Source organism: Pteropus alecto, unplaced genomic scaffold (assembly GCF_000325575.1).
Source record: "Pteropus alecto unplaced genomic scaffold, ASM32557v1 scaffold461, whole genome shotgun sequence".
Taxonomy (NCBI): Eukaryota; Metazoa; Chordata; class Mammalia; order Chiroptera; family Pteropodidae; genus Pteropus; species Pteropus alecto.
Genome location: NW_006431079.1, coordinates 2,047,127 through 2,066,832, shown reverse-complemented (window position 1 = coordinate 2,066,832; position 19,706 = coordinate 2,047,127). Strand labels below are relative to the sequence as shown.

General features: G+C 36.4%; 1 protein-coding gene and 1 pseudogene across 1 annotated transcript in view; one reads left to right on the top strand and one right to left on the bottom strand.

Moving 5' to 3' along the window:
- Nucleotides 1-753: 753 nt before the first annotated feature.
- RNF141 (ring finger protein 141) overlaps nt 754-19,706 on the top strand; it is a 28,015-nt gene continuing 9,062 nt past the window's right edge. Inside the window, exons 1-4 of the mRNA XM_006905637.3 lie at nt 754-897; nt 6,993-7,186; nt 9,945-10,053; nt 15,905-16,086. Coding sequence (XP_006905699.1) covers nt 7,044-7,186; nt 9,945-10,053; nt 15,905-16,086 — 434 coding nt within the window. The 5' untranslated portion in view covers nt 754-897; nt 6,993-7,043. The remainder of the gene's footprint in view (nt 898-6,992; nt 7,187-9,944; nt 10,054-15,904; nt 16,087-19,706) is intronic.
- On the bottom strand, nt 12,098-13,329 carry LOC102887801 (annotated as a pseudogene).

The window sequence follows — 19,706 nt, the reverse complement described above, 5'->3', positions numbered from 1 at the left end:
CAGGTTTACTGAGTGGAACCTTCTCAGACAAACCAATCAGGTAATCACACAGGTTAACACACAATTCACAGAGAAAGGAAGGTAGAGGCTTACAGAACGGAGTGAAAGAGTGAAAGTCCTCCATATTCCTGAAGTCAGCTCTGGAACTGGTGGGGCAGATAGCCTCCCAACGGTCCCAAGCCAATGGCTACAATAGGCCGAAGGTGGAGGTCTTCGGCTGTAGCAATACCCTCACGATGTGTTCTGGTCAGCCTTGAGTGTGGTCTGTCTGAAGTGCTCAGCTTATAGAGCCCTCGATGGGTAGAGTTTTTCAGTTGTATGGCCCTTTCTCGACATTTGGCTGCGAGGTTTCTGTGGTTTGGGGAGTTCAGGTCACACCCTAAGTGCATTCCTGTCATGTGACTTGGTTGTTTGCCAGTTGACATTACTGTCTTGGCTCCCAATGGCGTACATTTTATAAAGTCTAAAAAGTCCTAAATTCTTTATGTTCTATACACCCTGACCAAACCCGGGCTCTCAGAGTGGCCTTTGTCAGCTCCTAGGAGATGGCGCCAGGAGAAGCAGTCAGCTGGGCTCCACTCTGCGGCCAGGGCAGGCCTCTTCCCACAGCCACTTGGGCACATCCCTCTCCTTGGCTTTAGCGGCCACCTTCCCTCTCAGCTGGCCTCTGGGGCTCTGCCACGGGAAAATCCTCCAGAGCAGAGAAGCCAGAGAGCGAAGAACTCTGGGGAAGAAGATCGAGCACTGTCACCAGGCAACGCGCTGGGGGCGGGGCTATTGCGTCACTGAGGTGCGACAGGGTCGTGGGCTGAGCCAGGAAGGCCACAGCCCGTGGGTTCGAGCGGCGGGCTGAGGCAGGCGCTGGTTACGCCGAAAGTGCGATGTCTTGAACCTGGGGTGAGCTCCGCAGCGCTGTCCTTTTGTCACTTCCCTTCCTGCCTGCTCCACGACCCTGGGGCCGGGAGTAGAACACTGGCCTGGCCTCGACTTCCGAGCCAGGTTTCAGTGGGGAGACGAGCCCCGCGGCCCTTTCTAGGCCTTGGCTTAGGGCGCGGGGCGGGCTGGGAGGTCCTGCCGTGGACGCACAGTCCCCAGCCCAGCAGTTGCCAGTGGCCCGGGGTGTGAGGAGGTGGCTTATCTCGTTTGGGTGGTGGATGTGGGCGACCTGGAGAGACTTTTACCTCCTAGATCCTGGAACCGGTTTTGAATATTGCCGCCGGAGCAGTCTGTCGGCTAGCGGACGTAGCTGTTGGTTAAAGCTCCACGTTCAATTGCGCTTGAGAAGGGGCTGAGGCGGCAAGGGTGACCGTTGTGTTTACTAAACATATTGGTGCCGTTAAAAACCCTGCGCGTCCCCGCCGCACCGGACTCCCCAGATTACAAACCCTCTGTCTTGGACGATAACTCTGAAGTGGCCAGGTCGATCTACTTAGTTTAGCTGGCCCTCCATGTCTAAATTAGTTTAGGCTGCTCCCCTTCCCAGAGGCCTTGCCTTGTTGAACTTACGTTGGCACCCAGCTGAGATAAACGTTTCCTTGCTAAAAATTGTAGTAATGATTCCTGGGAAGGGAGCCTTCTGTGTTAGTTTTGAAGATGATTTCTTCTGTTATTTGTATCGTGTTACAAAATGTGGACTGCTATTATTCAAATTTATCCCCAGCCCCTTTATTTTAATTGCAGTGTATGTCCATATTCTGACCCTGTCCTACTCATCGGTGCCAAGTGGAGTCAGTTCTTTTCCTCTGGCGTATTTATGAAGCTGCTTATGGTTTTCAGTTCTGAGATCTTATGCATAAAGTTATTTTTTTTTCCACTCCCCTCTGCCCATTCTTCTTGCTATAAATTGAGCTCTATGCATTCAGCTTTTAATCTGGGGTATGAGGTGCAGCGGACCAACGATCCTAATTTAGTAGCCTCTATAGTGAAGTCTCCCCTCTAAAAAGTGATGCTTCCTGAATTCAGAACTCAAGAATAGTATGGATTTTTCTCCTTTTCTTTGATGCTTCCTGGCTGCCGTTTCTAAATATTTCCCTCCAGAATTGTATTGTATATTTCCAAAATAAGTTCTTTGTCATTTGATGTAAGTGAACTTTATATTTGGTGTGTGTCACCTGATCTTCTTGCTTCACATCTAAACATTTAACACATTTACCTTACCCCACTTCTCCCCAAACGCAGGGAAGGTCCAGAGAGGATTCTTACAAGTCTAGATAGTGTATTATTCCGACTATGAAATGTATGTAGTAAACACACTGGTGCTATCAGAAATCCATATTCTTAATCTCCAAGTACTCTCTATCCTTTTATAGTTTTTCTTTCTATATATTTTTTTTCTGATTAAGATCTTTGAGCCCAGAACAGACGTTCAGACTCTATAGTGACTCTTAAGTGCTCTAATTGTTTCCCAATGTATCTGTTAAAACTTAATTTCTTGTCTTGCATAACAGCTGATATCTGCTTACAGATCTACTTTGAGTAAGCAATGAGTGATAAAATAGTACCCTTAGGGACCTAGTTTTAATACTTAGTTTTTAATCACTGATGTTAAAGTCGACTTCATGATGAAAATAGTTAATTATTTCAATTATTAATATCTTTTTTGTAAGTAAAGTAATTGATACAGATTTCATGGAGAATAGGTTTCAGAGTTTTTCTAAATACTACAGTACTTGTGAACTAGTCATCTTTTGCACTTTCAGGCTTTTCAAGTGCTTTAATCCTTTTATCAATGAATATTTTATCAATAAATTTTCATGAAGGTTTTTAGTTTTAAGTGTTGTTATTTTGTTTGGTTGGTTGTTATTTTGCCTATTACCTATGATGTGATTTTATATCTTTATAAAGAATATTTGAACTACAGCAATTCATTTGTTAGAAAAAGAAGTGATCAAATATATGTTACCACCCACTAGAAAATGTGGCATTTTTGGAATCCTTGATATGAGTTTCAAAATAACAGTAGTTCTTTATTTTTAAAACCATTCAAATGTTTTTTGAAAGCACATTGTTATCCTAGAAAGGACTGAATTATAGGTAGCACAATAGTATTAGAGCTGCTAGCTTTTTGAGACATCTTGAACAGACATTTGTTTTTTGCTGAATTCTATGCCAGGGGTTTGCATATCATGTTCCTATGCAATACTACTGTTTCATGATCTAGAGAGAGGTGTTTTGCTAATATCAAATGTCTCTCAATTTACATAAACATTATTAATGATTCAACTTTATATTTTTTACCATGTATTTTTTAACTTTAACTTCTCTCCAAGTTAGTACTAGTAGATGACTGAACAAGTTAACGAGTCAAAAGAATACTGAGTAATAAAAAAACAAAAATTGTCAACAATATTTACTATATCCATTTGTAAACATTGTGTGCTTATGTATCTGCTAGAAGAGAGAATACAGCCGCTATCTTAAAGACACTCACAGGAGAGCATGGTCAAGTGACCTAGCTGATGATATGTGCTATGATATAAGAATGTGCAAAGTCACCAAAGAGGGACACTGAAAAGCCTGTGGCGAGTGACTAGAGGGTGGCCTCAACAGATTGTTTTTGTGAACATACACCTTTGGGTGTGGCTTTATATTACATATAGATCACAGAGTCATATTTTTATGTTAGTGATAGACATTACTATTTATCATTATTTTATGGTATTCAAAATGAACCATAAATTCTAGGTTCTCTCCACTGAACCAGGCTGAGAACTGCTGTTCCATGCTCTTTTAGTAGTCTCTAGATGTTGTTCTCTTTTAATCAGAGGAGTTAGTAGTCAGATTTTCCAGATAACAAATGCAATTACAGGATAACAAATTAATATGCCGCCTCAAATTATAAACCTCATCATTCAAAGAGCACCAGATCAAAACAATGCAGAAAAAAAAGGGACCATTTTCTAATTCAGTAAATAAGTGATTAAAGCTTTTTAAAAAATATCTGGTGAGCACATTGATTAAATTATCATCACATGTTTTACACTATTATGACCATGTAATTCAAAAGTTTAAGTTTTTATTTAAGTAATATAAGTATAATTTAAAGATTTCAGTCTATAATTGGGGGTATCACTTCATAAATTGTATAAATGTCTAACTACAATGCTCTACAACTAAAACTAATATAAAAAATAATAAAAATAAGTAAATATGTTCATTTCTAGGAAAAAAAGATTTAAAACTATAAAGATTTCAGTTTAGTTGAGTAAAATCTTTTATCGCATTTTGATTGGATTGGTATAGGAAAGCTAGAGAGAATTTAAGTTTTACTTTAGTACTAAAATATTAGGTTAGAGATCACCTACTCCACGTCCCACCCAAACAAAAATCTTCTCTAAAACACTCGTCAGATGAACTTCTAATCTTTATTTAAACACCTCCAGACTTTCAATGAAAGCAAGCTCACATATATTACAAGACCACCCTTAACACTTCTGCATAATTATAGATGATGGACAATTTCTTATTTTGACCTGAAATTTGCCTAATTCACACTTATTGGCCATCCTCTTCTCTGTAATTGTAAAAAATAAATCTTCCACATGAAAGCTCTTCTGATATTTGTTGCTCTATGTTGTTACTGAGCTGGTTAGAATAAATTGTTTTGTTTCCTTTTCTAGCTCTGTAACATCTTGTATGCTCTCTCAAAAATGTTCAAATGATTAATGCCCTTTAAAAGTGACTGATCACAGAACTTCAGTGTGGTCTTAAAACTGATCACAGAACTTCAGTGTGGTCTAACCATTGCAGAGCGCAATAGAAGTGGGTTTTTGTTCTGGACATCTGCTTCTAACAGGAGTTTAGGATTATTTAACATCTCTCTTGTCCATATTTACTGTTGACTTATTTTGACTGAAACCCTCAGACCTTTTATATTTTAACTGCTTTTAAGCACATCTTACCTATGTGTTTTTGTGCAGTTGACTTTTCAAAATATATTCAGGACTAACTTTTAGTCATATTTGACATGATTATTTCATTTCAGGAAATCAGTGTTTCAGTCTTGATTCTAGTATTCAGTGGACTTTCTTCATTCATTCCAATTTTAGTCATCCACAGATTGGGCAGGCATGCAGCCTTGTAAACAGCCCATCTCTTGGTGCTAGTCTCTCCTGCTGCCTCTCTACTTTAGTCACTCTGGCTTTTTTTTTTATTACCTCAAAGTCACCATGCTCTTTCCTGTGTTAGGCACTTTCTATGACCTCTGCCTGCACTGTCTTCTCACCATGCCTCTAACCCTCTTCTCTGGCTAACTGACTGATCTCAAGTCAAATGTTGTTTGCCCTAGGACTTCTTCCCTGACACAAGACTAGGTGAAGTCCCCATTTATAGGCTTTTGTAGCACCCTGTACTTGTTTGGATTAGCACTTCTCATTTTATAATTATATATTTATTGGTGAAATTGTTTGTCTTTTCTCCACTGTATTGGATGCTCCATAGTGGCATGAACCATGTCTCTTTTACTTGCTATTGTATCCACAGAATTCAGTGCCAGGCACATGGTACTTATTGAATTTAATTTTTAGAAAGGCCACGTAACACAGTGGTCTAGAAACATTGGCTTCTAATGATGTTTTCAGAAATTTGGATTAGAACAAGAAAAATAAGGGCAATGCGTGTATGTATGTAGTATACATCAATGTGAAGTTACTGCCTTGTTGGGAAGGACTTTTATTCTAATATATCCTTTACTTTTCAGGTTATAAATTCTTTTTAATTTTTTTCTTCAGTTTTGTGGGTTTGTTTTGTTTATTTTTGGAAACTATCCTTACTTAGAATAAAAATAAATGTGCAGCACCATGGTGCTCTGAAATTTTACTAGTATTTGAAATCCAGAAATCACTAATGTTGAATACCCTAGAAACCTCGTCTGAGCTAAGATCTTTGTTTCTCTTTAGATACAGTTGCTATGAATCTGCTTGGCTATATTTAAAATATATAATTTTGCCTTCAGAGACTTTTTTTTTAGTACCCTGGATCTTCCTCAACAACTTCCTTTCATTTATCTCTGTAATATAATAATTATTATTGCCAAGTAGGCTCAGATTCAAGACAGTAATTGTTGAGTTTTTCTTTTATAATACAATTTTACTTTTCCTTTATTTAATGTGACTAAAAGAATAAGTCTCAAATACAGTACATTAAATTTTAATACCAAAGCAAAATTTACATATTTATGGATACTGAGAATTCTTATTGTACATGTTTTTATATTTTCAAGTTATATATTTTATACTTTAGAGTTATAACTTTATTATTTTTTTATTAAATGATAAATCAGATTTCCTGACAAAATTTTCCTATGAGAATGTTACTATTTTGCCTGCTTTATATGATGAATGTTAATTTGGGTGAGATAAAATGATAGTCTTCGATAGCTGACATATTATGGTAACATCATAGTATGTCATAGTGGTTAAGAATATGAGCACTTGAATCTGAAAAACATGAATGTAAAGTTTACATCGACCACTTACTGTTTAACTTTAGCTAAGTTGCTTATCTCTGTTTCCTTATCCATAAAATAAGAATATAGTACTGCCTACCTCTTAGGGATAGTGTAAGAAATAAATGAGATTATATGTGGAAAGCCCTTAGTTTGGAGTATGACATGTAATAAGTAGTCAAGAAATGTTCTGAGGAAAATTGTATAAGGTAAACAAGCTTCCTATTAAATACAGTCACTTAAATGCCTTCGAGTGCATATGCGTGTGTATGATAATGGTTTTTGACCTGGAAAAATTATAGGAATTAGAGATTTCATCACCCTCCCAATAATATAAATGAATCTTGTTTTCTCATTTAGCTATGTGATTTTAAAAAATAGAAACAAATCTTTACTTTAAAAATATAGTTTAAATAAATTTCACCTTAGGCTCATTTAAGTTTATTAAACTCTCACTTAAAGGTGTTCCTGGTTTTTCCTTACTTTCTTGAAGGGGTGGGTATATTGCTGTTTTTATATAAAAGTAACTTTTATATATATTTGGCAGAAACTATGTGAAGCAACACTTTTTCTGGATTTCAGAAGATATCATTTCATCATGGGACAGCAAATTTCGGATCAGACGCAGTTGGTTCTTAACAAGTTACCAGAAAAAGTTGTAAAACATGTCACACTAGTTCGAGAAAGTGGCTCCTTAACTTATGAAGAATTTCTTGGGAGAGTAGCTGAACTTAATGACGTGTAAGGCTTGCTTTTTTTCTTTTTATTTTCCCCCCTTATGTCATGACTGAGATGTAACCAGAAGTATTAATTGGTAAGACAATGTTTTCAACAGCAGTTAGCAAATATTTATTGAGTGGCTACTATAACACTTTCTGTGTAGCTATTTTTAAAAATGTAATAGGAACAATAGAGACTGAAGGAACGTAAAATTAAATGTTGTTTAAAAGCACTAAAAGGGTGCATAACAAAAGAGAATATGCCAGTTAACTACTCTAGAGAAGGGTTCCTGGGATAGTCAAAGGACACTCAGGTTTCTGTATATCAACCAATTCACCTGGTTAATAAATAAATCACCTGTGTCTGTTCACTGAGCCATTGTTGTGCCAGAGAAATACACATGTAGTAATACTTCATTTACTATCACTGAAGAATAAGATATTTTGTTTATTAATATTTTCTAATCACCTAACATGTTTAGACCTCTGCTTAATTCTTGAACAGATTAATGTTTAAGATGGAATATAAATTTCTCTACCTTAAAGTACACATTTAATAGAACTTAGTATTTTATTTGTGAATTTATTCTATATTATATCAATTTTTATACTGATCTACATAGAAGCTATTAAAATACCTAGGGCTCTTTGTTCTTAAATAGTTCTAGATTGTTATACTTTTAAAATATTACTTTTTGTTCGTGTTTTCTCCCTTAGTGACAGGTGAGCATACATCACTTCTAAGTCTTCCTCTAGCACCACCTATTCTACCTCCCTCCCTGCCTCCCTCCCTTGCTCCCTCTCTCTCTCTAATATAATCTCCCATGGGGTATAATTATGACATTTCCTTTAGATCTTAAATGTAGTCTGTTCAATTTAGCTAGCACTCACTGAGCATACAGTATGTGTAAGGCACTCTAACGGTTGAACATTTTAACTGAGGCCTAAAATGATTACCCAAATATTGCAGATCTAGCTCTCCCTAAGTCCGAAGTTTTTTTTTCACTATCCCGCCTTAACTATCCCACTTTAACTTCTTAAATCAAAAAAAAAAAAAAAATCCAAACAAAATCACCTAGCATTGTGGACCCACTTAGTATATATATAAACTTATAGTCTCTGTTAATTTAGGGTAAGGTACCTGAATCTACTCCCTAAGCTTTGTGATACCTGCATTGGTTGATAAGAAACATATTTGGTCATCTGGAACACATTAGATAAAGAGAAGGAAATACAGTCTTTTTATGGACGTGACTGGAGTCTGCTGTTATCAGCCAGTCCCAAACAGTAAACAATACCTTAAAAGTTAAAGTTATCTTAGATCATTCCTTTTAAGAACACTGGATTTCGTTTATTTGGGGGTGGGGGAAGCCCTGTATGGGTATTTGGATGGATCCTGTATATAAGTACATAGAAAGTGAACTAGAAGGATAAGTACTGGGTCTCTGGGGAGTTGGTAGGAAAAGGGGGCAGTGAGGGAGATTTTACATTTTACTTGTATATTTGTGTATTGTCTGATCTTTTATAATATAAATGTAGTCATGGGTTTTTAAAACTTTAACACTTTACTTTTTTTCTTCTTTTTTGGAAAAGATCATCCAAATGATAGTATTTGAGGCATTACTTCTGGGACCATATTCTTTACAAGTAATATGGAGTTGAGAATTTAATAGTATCATAAGAATGGTTTTTTATGTTTATTGCTACAGCTCTTATGAAGAGTAATCAGTGGCATTTGCCATCCCTTTAGAGTCTTGGAACTGTGAAAGCGACCACAAGCTAAGCTTACTGTTTAATGGAGAGGTGCTGGTTCTTAAAACCAATTCTTATAGGTCAGAGTTGGACATTTCAAAAGTGTAGTGCTATCTGAGAACTAAAGTTAAACCTATACAGCAGAAGCATGGCTTGATAGCTAGAAAACAGAACTGGGAACTGGCACAGCTGAATTACTTTTACTGGCAGACTTCATTACCTAGGGCTAGTTGCAGTGGCCTCAATTTATTGAGCTGTAAGTCACTTAGTTCTGAATGTGATATCCCCACTGGTGCTCGGAGAGAAATGTGAGTAATGATAGAAGGGAGCAAGAATACTTAAATATGTCTTTGAACTGATTTAAATATGGCACTGATGGCATGATATTGAATTACCTTCTAAAAGTGTTATATTTTTATGTTAGAATCCTATGGCTCTCTACATTAAAATTACTCTGCTAGGGGAAGACAGTAAAGCTATATTTAAAGTCTCTCAAAATCATTTTATCAATCTAGACCCAAATTATTAACTTTTCAAAGAAATGTGTTAGTATCGTTACTTAAATAATATCAATTATTATATTAAGTGTAATAATAATTGGACTCAACCAGGAGCAAAGTTTTTTCACACTTTATATACATCTGAGGGGATAGTCAAAATTTGGATAAGTGAAACCAGTTAAAGTTTTTCTTTTGAGTGCCCGATTCCTTGGACATGTTTTTCGTAGATGTGTTTGTTAGAAATTTAAAGACCATTGAGATATAGATTATGGCAAAAAGAGTTTTATTAATATCATTCCACTATGCTGTTGACTTTAAAAGCCTTGGAAATTAAGTTATATGTTTAATCAAAACATTCCGTACCTATGTCTTAAGAATCTGATTGTTGTAATTATTATTATTATTTGTCTTTGTGTGTTTTCTTCAAATTTCCTTCTATGTTTTAAAGTGTTTCTTGAATCTGATTTCGAGCTCTATTATTTTGTATGACTTTTTAGAAAATTAACTAATGTGTTCATCTCTTTTCAGAACTGCTAAAGTGGCTTCTGGCCAGGAAAAACATCTTCTCTTTGAGGTACAACCTGGGTCTGATTCCTCTGCCTTTTGGAAAGTGGTTGTACGGGTGGTTTGTACCAAGGTGAGTGATAGAGATATCCAATGCAGAGCTTAAACTATTTTGGTAGTTAGAACCAAAATACTGAGTTTTGAATTATATTTATAGTAAATTCATTAGAAGTTTTTAACATTGTTATAAGTACACTGCCAAAAGAACTGTGGGAATCTACAACTTTTGACTTAGCAAAGGTGTAAGGTAAAGAAGAAATTAAGAACTGGGCTAAAATTCATTCAGATAGGCTCAGTATATCCCATACACCCACCATCACACAGCTGTGACCTACACTGCATGTAATCTTTCAGGACTATTTGAAAATCAGATTCAGAAGACTCATAGGTGAATTTATAGGACAAAGTTCATTTCTGAAAAACACATTCTTACTCCTTTTCTTGCCCTCTCCTCTGCAGTAACAGGCAATCTGATCTAGTCAATTTGACCTCTACCAGGTTTCACTTCCAGTGTATTCATAAGACAGATTTCATTTTCTCAAGGAGACTGTAACTATACTCAAGTTCCTCTTTCTTTTCATCCAGATTACCTTAGATTCCATGATTACTGTCCATACCTCCAGACTCATCTCCTAATTCTAATTTATGATGCTCTGAGATTAACCTTTTTAAAGTACAATTCTCATCAAATTACTTTTCTGCCTAAAATTCCTCAACAATTCTTCATTTGTTACAAAATAGTCCCAACTCTTTAACCTGGTATTTAAGGCCCTTTACAATATGGCTCCAAACTATCTTTTCTGTTTTATTTACCACTATTCCCTTTTGCACTCCACCGTCTCACCAGGCTTAAATAATTTAAGGATATATAGCTGTTACTTTTCCACCTCGGTCCCTCTGCTCATTAAATTCCCCCAACTAGAATGTCCATTCTTCTGTCATTTAAATTGCCATCAGCTGCAAGTCACAGAAAACCCGTTCTACTAGTTTAATTAAAGACAGTATTTTCTCATTTGTCAAGAAATCCTGATATAAAGTAGCTCCTGGATTGGTTAATTCAAAGACCTAGCAGATCCCTCATTGGGTCAGTATTGACCCACATCCCCTTCTTATACCTACACTGATACAGGGAATGGGATAACCATGCTTGGTTTAGATAAAACTAACCAGGACTGGCTCCTGAGTCATTTCAGGCAGCAGTAGACTCCAAAACAAAAATAAGGGCTGGCAGTGAAAAGTGGGAATAGCATTAGTATAATCAGCCAATAGTTTCTGCCTCACCTTTTATTTTTCTGCACGTCTAAACTTGATATTTCTTTAAAGGCCCACCTCAAATACTATCTAATCCACAAAAGTCTTCCATAACGAAAATTCTCTTGCCTCTTCTAAACTCCAATAGCATTTTATTTATACGTAATTAAATTCTACATTAAAAATAAAATTACTTATTTAAGCTCCTGAGGGCAGGAACTCTGTCTAGATTCATTCTTGTATGTTTTACAGCCTGTAGTGCTTTACACCTGGTAGGAATTCAATATACGTTGAGTGAACAAAATCTTTTGAAGAAATACTCTCATTTTAAATGACTGGGATAAATTGAAGCTTTCTTGTTTATTGATACAGTTTAGTACCTAAATTATATCCTCTCTCCATCTTTATTTCATAATGTACTCAGCCCACTGTATAAAAGAGGCCAGTATAAATTATAAAGCATTGGGAATATGAATGTATGTGGTTTCTGATCCCTTAATTTTCTGTTGCTCCTCTTTGGCAAACACAGAATTAATGTTTATTATTACTATTAGTCAAATTCCTTTTTGCCTTAGTAACTCTAACCATTACATTTTTATGTGATTAAGCATCTTCCTTAAAAAGAGATACTAAATAGAAAAACAAAAGTATTAAAGATATAGGCAATCAGATCTTTTGTAATTTTTCTTGATTTTAGATCTAAAGAAATGTTTTATTTGTATTCCTTAGGTTCTTTTTTAAAGGAATATGAGAAGTCAGTGTTACATTAGAAAAAAAGAGACTTGGAATTAATATGAAAAACTGATAGGAGACTGAAATTTCATATTTCTTAATCTTTTGTTTTTTAAAGACATTGAGCATTATGATCAGACTATTACATTTAGTAATCAACAGCATGGATACAAAAAAAAAATCTACATTAAAACACTTCATTGGAATGCTTTACACTTTCCACAGAATAGAAACTAAAATAACCTTTTATACAATTAGTCACAAATATAGTTCCCAACTTTTTTGCCCATACACATGAGTATTGTCTAAAACATGTCTTCTTTGTAGCAGCTAGGCCCTGCCACCACTGTGCTTGGCTGAGTTCACAAACCTTTTGTAACCTGTAGCTTCCTTGTCACTTCTCTGGCTCTCCTCTCTTACTAAGCTTTGTTTCCTGGTAGTAATTAAAACCTTCTGCCACTGCCATAGCTACTGCAGCTGCTGGAACCACCATAGCCACCTTGTTGTCGTGGTTTGGCAAAGTATTGGCTTCCACCACCATAAGGGCCAGAGCTTCTGCCTCTAAAGTTTCCTCCTTTCGTGGGTCCAAAATTTAAAGAGGTTATTGTGATTGCCAAAATCATTGTAGCTTTCACCATTTCCAAAATTGCTTCCATTACAGCCATCCCCTCTGCCACCATATCCTCCAGCACCATGGCTGCACCAAAGACACCTCAACCACTGACATTTCTTCCATGACCAAAGTTGTCATTCTCACCAAAACCACCTCCATGACCACCATTGAAGTTTCCAGAATCACTTCTACCTCTTTGGCTGGATGAAGCACTAGCCATCTCTTGCTTAAATAGGCTTTCCTTACTTCACAGCTGTGGCCGATTTCTGAATGACACTCTTATCTACAGAGTCATGGTCATCAAAGGTTACAAAAGCAAAGCCTCTCTTGTTGCTACTACCTTGGTCAGTCATGATTTCAATCACTTCAGTTTTCCCATACTGTTCAAAACAACCTCTTAGGTGATGTTCTTTGGTGTCTTTTTAATCACCAACAAAAATCTTTTTCACAGTTAAGTGCGTACCAGGTCTTTAAGAATCTTCTCTTGGAAGAGTTCTGGTTCCACAACTCTTCCATCCACCTTGTATGGCCTTGCATTCATGGCTGTATCCACCTCCTCACAGTGGCATATGTGACAAACCCAAGGCCTCTAGAGCTCTCGGTGTTTGGATCTCTCATCATCACACAGTCTGTAAACATTCCCCATTATTCAGAATGGCTCCTCAGGCTTTCATCCACTATTTCAAAGTGCAAACCACCAATGAAGAGTTTCCACAGCTGTTAGGGCTCTTTGGGAGATCCTGACTTAGACATGATGACCACAGGAGGAGAGACTTTCACAGTTCTTACTCAGTGGCATCCAACAGCAGAATGGCTCATATTTCTTAATCTTAAGCAACTAATAAACAATTGTGCTAAAACTTTCTGCATTTACAATAAGACCTTATATGATGATTATCCTCAAATGTTTAATTCACTATTAAAAATAATCTAAATGATGTTTAAATGATATATTTTATGGGAATAATATTAGAGATATTAATGGGTTAATTAAAATTATGGACTAAGGTGGCTGTTCAGAAACTTCATGAATTATAGTATTTTCATCTACCTTGTTACTTAGTCCAAAACTTTGGAGTCATGCTCGACTTCTTTTTCTCATACCCCACAGTCAATCTATAAGTGAATCCTGTGTCAGATATGTCTTTAAAATATATTCAGAATCTAGCAATTTTTCACCATCTCCACTAATACCACCCTCCTAGTGACCATCATCTCTAACTGGGATTATTCCAATAGCCTCCTAATTGGTCACCCTGCTTCTACCCTTGAACCAATTCTGCCTAATTTCAGCACAACAGTCCATTTCACTCATAATCTGAAATGAAATCAGATCATATTACTCGTTGGCTCAAAACCCTCCAGTGACTTCCCGTGTACTTAGAATAAAAGCCAAAGTCATTGCTCTAACTAGCAAAGTCCTATACATTCTGTTCCCACTTCACCCCCTAACCTTATCTCCTCCCACTCTTCCATCTCTCATTCTGTTCCAGCTGCCTTGAGCTCCTTGCTGGATCCCTTGTGTTCCTTGCCAGGTATACATCTGCCTGACAGCCTGTGCACTTCCTATTCTCTTAGCCTAGAATGATCTTTCCGCCAAATATCTATTTGATTCATTCTTGTACCTCTTCCAGTTCTTAAATGTCACCTCTGTGAGGCCCGCCCTGTAACCCTTTAGCATGTCATCTTCTCTGTTTAATCTTTTCCATAACACTAATTTCCATCTTACCTAATCTGTATTTTATTGTGTCTCTCCTGCCTTTAGTGTAACCTCCCTGAGGCAAGGGATTTTTGTCTGTTATACACTATGTCACCAGTGCCTAGAGCAGTGCACATAGTACCTATAACATCCACATAATAGGTACTCAATAAATATTTATTATATGGATAATATTATATATAATAGTCGCAGTTTCATTAACTTTGCAGTTTGATTAACTTTGTCTATATCAATTATTCCCTAATTTCATCTGAACTATGCATTTCCAAAGGAAGTTTCTTCAGCTCTGAAAATCTGTTTTACAAGCTTCTATAAATTCATAGCACTTTAATTCCATTTATTTGTTCTCAACCACGTGTAGTCTTTTATTATAAATAATATTATGTATTTTATTTTCACATAGATCTTACCTTCCCAAAATCAGTTTTCTGACTATTAGCAGTGGTTCTACCATTTTTATGGCATGGAATCTGATTCATACTTGATTCTCATTTTTTTCTCCCACTGCCTTCTCAAATAGTAGACAATAAATGTTAGTTACAACTATTATTCTCATTCCAAATATGGAAATTTACTATAATATTTTTTTTAACATGTAACTATTTCATTTTCTCATTTCCCCAATTCTGTCAATACATTTCAAAACCTAATTCATTCACAATTTTAAGGCCCTCTGTCTGTATCTCTCCCTGCATTCTTCATTTCTTTCTCAGCATTTTCTGATTTTGTTCCATTTACTTTGGTATACACGGAATAGATTTCATTACTTACTTCTGTTCCCACAGTCTTCCATGTCATCTCCTTTGCTAAAAGGAAGTCTTTCTCATTTCAAATGTGTCTTCGATTACCTTAAGTTCTTCATCCAAAAATATTATGTATACCCTCAACTCTCCTGGCTTTGGTCATTTCAAAAGTGAATATGTGCCCCACTCCATGAGTCCCCAGATCTTATGAAAGCAATATTCTCTCTCCTTAACTGTTATCTCACACTTGCCACAAATATCTCCTTACATTAAGAATGTAAGCTAGAGCACAGATAGATACAACCTGTAGACCACTGGTTCCACTTCATATTAAATAAGTTTTTTACTATAGCTCAAAATTTTTCTGAGAAAAAGTAAACCACTTTTTGTTAGGATTAATGCACTTTTGGAAGTTTGGGTATAAAATAGAACTTAAGATAGTCAAGAAAGCAATCTATCGTTTCAGTTATCATAGAATGGCATGTGGTTGTTGAATTCAAATAACTCTTTTAATTAGGTAATTAAAATGAAAAGAATTGTCAGTACTGATCTCTAAAATTGATTTCTTACCTCTGGGAAACTCGCCTGACCTCATCAAATCTAAACTAGATGATGCCTAATCCACTTTACAGGGTTATTTTGAGTATCAAATGAGATAAATTTGTATAAGTACTTTGAATCCCATACATGTAGGGAACATATTATTCATTTGCTCAGACTCTTTCTCTCTTGTTAAGTAATTTTAAAACCTGGAAAACTTCAATTTTGTAGGATGTTTAACTAAATATTCGTTCCCATTTTTTGGAAAAAATTGATCAGAGAAATTATCAACTTTTTTTTTTTTTCATTTTCTTTGTATTTGTAGATTAACAAAAGCAGTGGCATTGTAGAAGCATCACGGATCATGAATTTGTACCAGTTTATTCAACTTTATAAAGATATCACAAGTCAAGCAGCAGGAGTATTGGCACAGAGCTCCACTTCTGAAGATCCTGATGAAAACTCATCATCTGTGACATCTTGTCAGGCTAGTCTTTGGATGGGAAGGTATACAAAACATAAGTACAATGTTTCTCTTATTTTCTAATATGCAAGCTACTGAAATCTCATTAATATTTTTGTTGGTGCTGTTTGTGACATTGTAAATCACATTACTTTTTATCTCAATTGATGTTATATCCCAGATCAGCTTTTGGATTATTCTGTGCTTCAGGACATTGTTAGACTGCCAAATTAAAGAAAAATTAAAGTGGCTCACACCAGGTAATATTTCTGTCAATGAATCCATTTCCATGAATCCATTCTCCACTCTACATACTACTTTTAATGACAAAAGATTTATAATTAATGTTCCTCTTTTAATAGATAATTACGTTCTTAGACAATTAAAGCCCTTAGAGTAGGGGTCCCCAACCCCCAGGCCATGGACCAGTACTAGTTTGTGGCCTGTTAGGAAGAGGTAAGTTGGCAGGCCAGCAAGCAAAGCTTCATCTGTATTTGCAGCCACTCTCCAGCACTAGCATCACCACCTCAGCTCCACCTCACATCATCAGGCATTAGATTCTCATAGGAGCACCAGTCCCTGGTGCCAAAAAGGTTGGGGACTGCTGCCTTAGAGAATTAGATACAAGAATCTGGTAAAGCTTTTCCAGTTTTTCTTAAAAACATCTGACTAATTGGAGCATTAAATTTTTAAATATTGGCTCCAGGATTTGGCAGTCCATTCAGGAATAAACAAATAGTTCATGTACATATTGCATATACCAGAAGGAAATGAAGTCAGCCAGAGTTTTCTGTGATGATGCTTGTTTACTCAAGCCTAACATATTATTGTTCTATCTAAACTTTCTTTTCCTTCTCTATAACTCCTCTGGCATGGGAAAGCTCCCACCTATTGCCATAATTTAAATTTGTACATGTCTCATTGGAAAAAGTTTTACGTGGGTCCACACATATTGACATCCCGTCTTACTGTCATACTAGGTGGACCGCAGAAATCTGTATTGACAGTGTCTTTACCTTAAAGTTAAGCATACATTTAACAAGCATTTCTCTTTTATTGCTCTATTTACAGTTGCAATTTCTGGTCTATTCTTAACCAACTGGTTTCCAAATACTATGTTGTAACAAAGTTGTATTTTCCATTTATCATTTCCTGTTTATCATTAATAGGATTGTTTGGTTTTCTAGGTTTGAGCTAAACAAGTGTTACTGAAATGCCAAATGAGTTTTAGAACATTGGGCAGCATTTAGGCTTATCTTTCCCATATTTTATAAAGTTAATCTTTTAGTGACAGGTATCTGATTTTCTATTTTTTTTCCCTTTCTCTCTTCAGAATGCTAATTTTTTTAAAAGTATTTTGAAAGTTGAGAATAGTATTTATCAGTATATTTAAGTTCTGTAATAACAAATGAAATGAAAGTAATAATTCTTTCCTGTCGCAATCATCTTAAGGAGGTAAGGATGTTATCCCTTTTCATGTGCCCTCAAGACTGAGAAACTCAATGCCTGGTTGGTAGGTTAAGACTGTTTCTTGCCTGTGTATGTTTTTTTGGTTTTTAGTTACACCCTGATATACTAGTTCATAGAAAAACAGACTTTTTAAGTTGAAGGGGATCTTAAAAGGTATTTTTATCTGATGCATATTACTATTACTGGTTTACATTTATTGAGTACTTACAGGGTGTTAGGCATTGTGATGAGTGCTTTATATGTATAAACTATTAAATCTGTACAACAACCTGATTGAAATAAAATTGTTGGCCCCTTTCAGATGAAGAGAAAGTAAGGTTTAGACAAATAAGGATATGGCTAGAAATTTGCCTAGCTGAGCTTCACATTCAGGCCTGTCTGGCATTACAGCCATGCTTCTAACCTCTGCCTTACTACTCTCTGGTATATAAGGATCCTGTCTATAGTGCTTCCTAAACTTTGATATTCTGTGGCTTTGAGGAAGAGCTTGAGGTTCTGTCAGGCTCCCAGATAGTTTCACTGCTGCTGATCCTTGGATACTGCTGATGTTTGAATACTAAGACCCTACTTACAACATTTAGCTAAGTGGTAGTCCAACTTGTACTTGAACGCCTGCAGTTATATGGGACTCTGCCTTAGAGAAGCAAGTCTTTTCATACATAGATGGCTCTAATTACTAGGAAATTTTCTCTTTTGCATTATATTCCTCAGAGTAGCCAAAATCTGGCTCTGTTGAGGCAACACAGCACAAATTCTAGAACCAAATTGCCTGTGTTCAAGTCCTGGCTATACTCCTAACTGCATGATGTTGAACAAGTTATTAAACTCTCTTTCCTCAGTTTCCTCTTCTTTTAAAAGAGGATAGTGATAATAGTATCTGCTTCATAGGACTCTTGGGAGAGTTAAGTGAGTTAATAATGTAAAGTGCTTAGAACAGTACCTGACTTATACTAATATGTCTGTAAGAGTAAACTATCATTATTATTAAATTTTTACTATAGTCTACTTATTTCACTGGCATTGCCCTTTGGAATTCCGCCAACAAAGTCTCTCTTCCAGTCCTTCAAATATTTGAAAACAGTAATCAAATTCTCACTGAGCCTCTGTTCTCCAGGATAAGCATCCTCAGTTCCTTCCACCTTGATTTATGAGTCTCTTCTAATGTCCTGGAGGCTTTCCTGGATGATCCTTTATCTGTCAATATGTCTTTCAAGACAGGGAGCATAGAACTGAATATTCCATAAGTAGTCTAACAAGGACAAGTAGAGCAAGACTCTTCTTCTGGTTATTGTACTGCTTGAAATGTAGCAAAAAAAATCAAGTAAACACTGTACAGGTTCCACTGGCTGCCTCTGTGTCACCTGTTCTTTCTTTAACCTCTATTCAGAATGCCCTCTGTTCCTCACTTTTCAACTCTAACCTTCAGAATTCTGTCACTCTTTATGGATTTATATATATTCTCTGCTACTGATGCCTAAATCCAGGTCCTTGGGTGTAAATCGTAACCTCCTCAAAAGCAGAGATCCTAATTCGTGTGAGTCTGACACAGTATGTAGTACCTAAAAGGCAATTAAATGACCATACATAGAAAAAAAATCAAATACATTAGATCCACATCCATCTAGGTTTTCATTCAGTTTCCCCATTTCAATTCAGCGGCTACCCTATTTTGCCCATTACTAAAACTTAATATTTAATCTGTTACCACATCCTGATGATTTATCTTTCATAATGCCCCTTAGATCAAGCCCTAATTATCTCCCAATGTAATTGCTCAAATAAGGGTCTAACTGGTTGTCCTGCCTCTGTACTGTCCCTCATACTACCCACCCAGTTAAGTTTCCTAAAGTAGTATTTCAGTAGGGATTTACTTTCCTCTTGATCAAACTCTGATTCTAGTTTGCCTGTCAGAACAAGTTTAAACTTTTTATTTTGACATTCAAGGACCAGATTATCTCTGCTATATTTAAATAACCTTTTCTCTCAGTTTTCTTCCCAGGGCAACATGCCAGACTCCTTGTAACACACAGACAATAGGCCCCGAGGTCCGGTGGTGCAGTCAGGCCCGAAGCCCGACTCTCCACTATTCCCGGCAGCTGCGAATCTCAGGATTCGTGAGCCTGACCACTCACACACTCACACACTCACACACTCACACACACACACACACACACGTGCGCACGCACACGTTTTT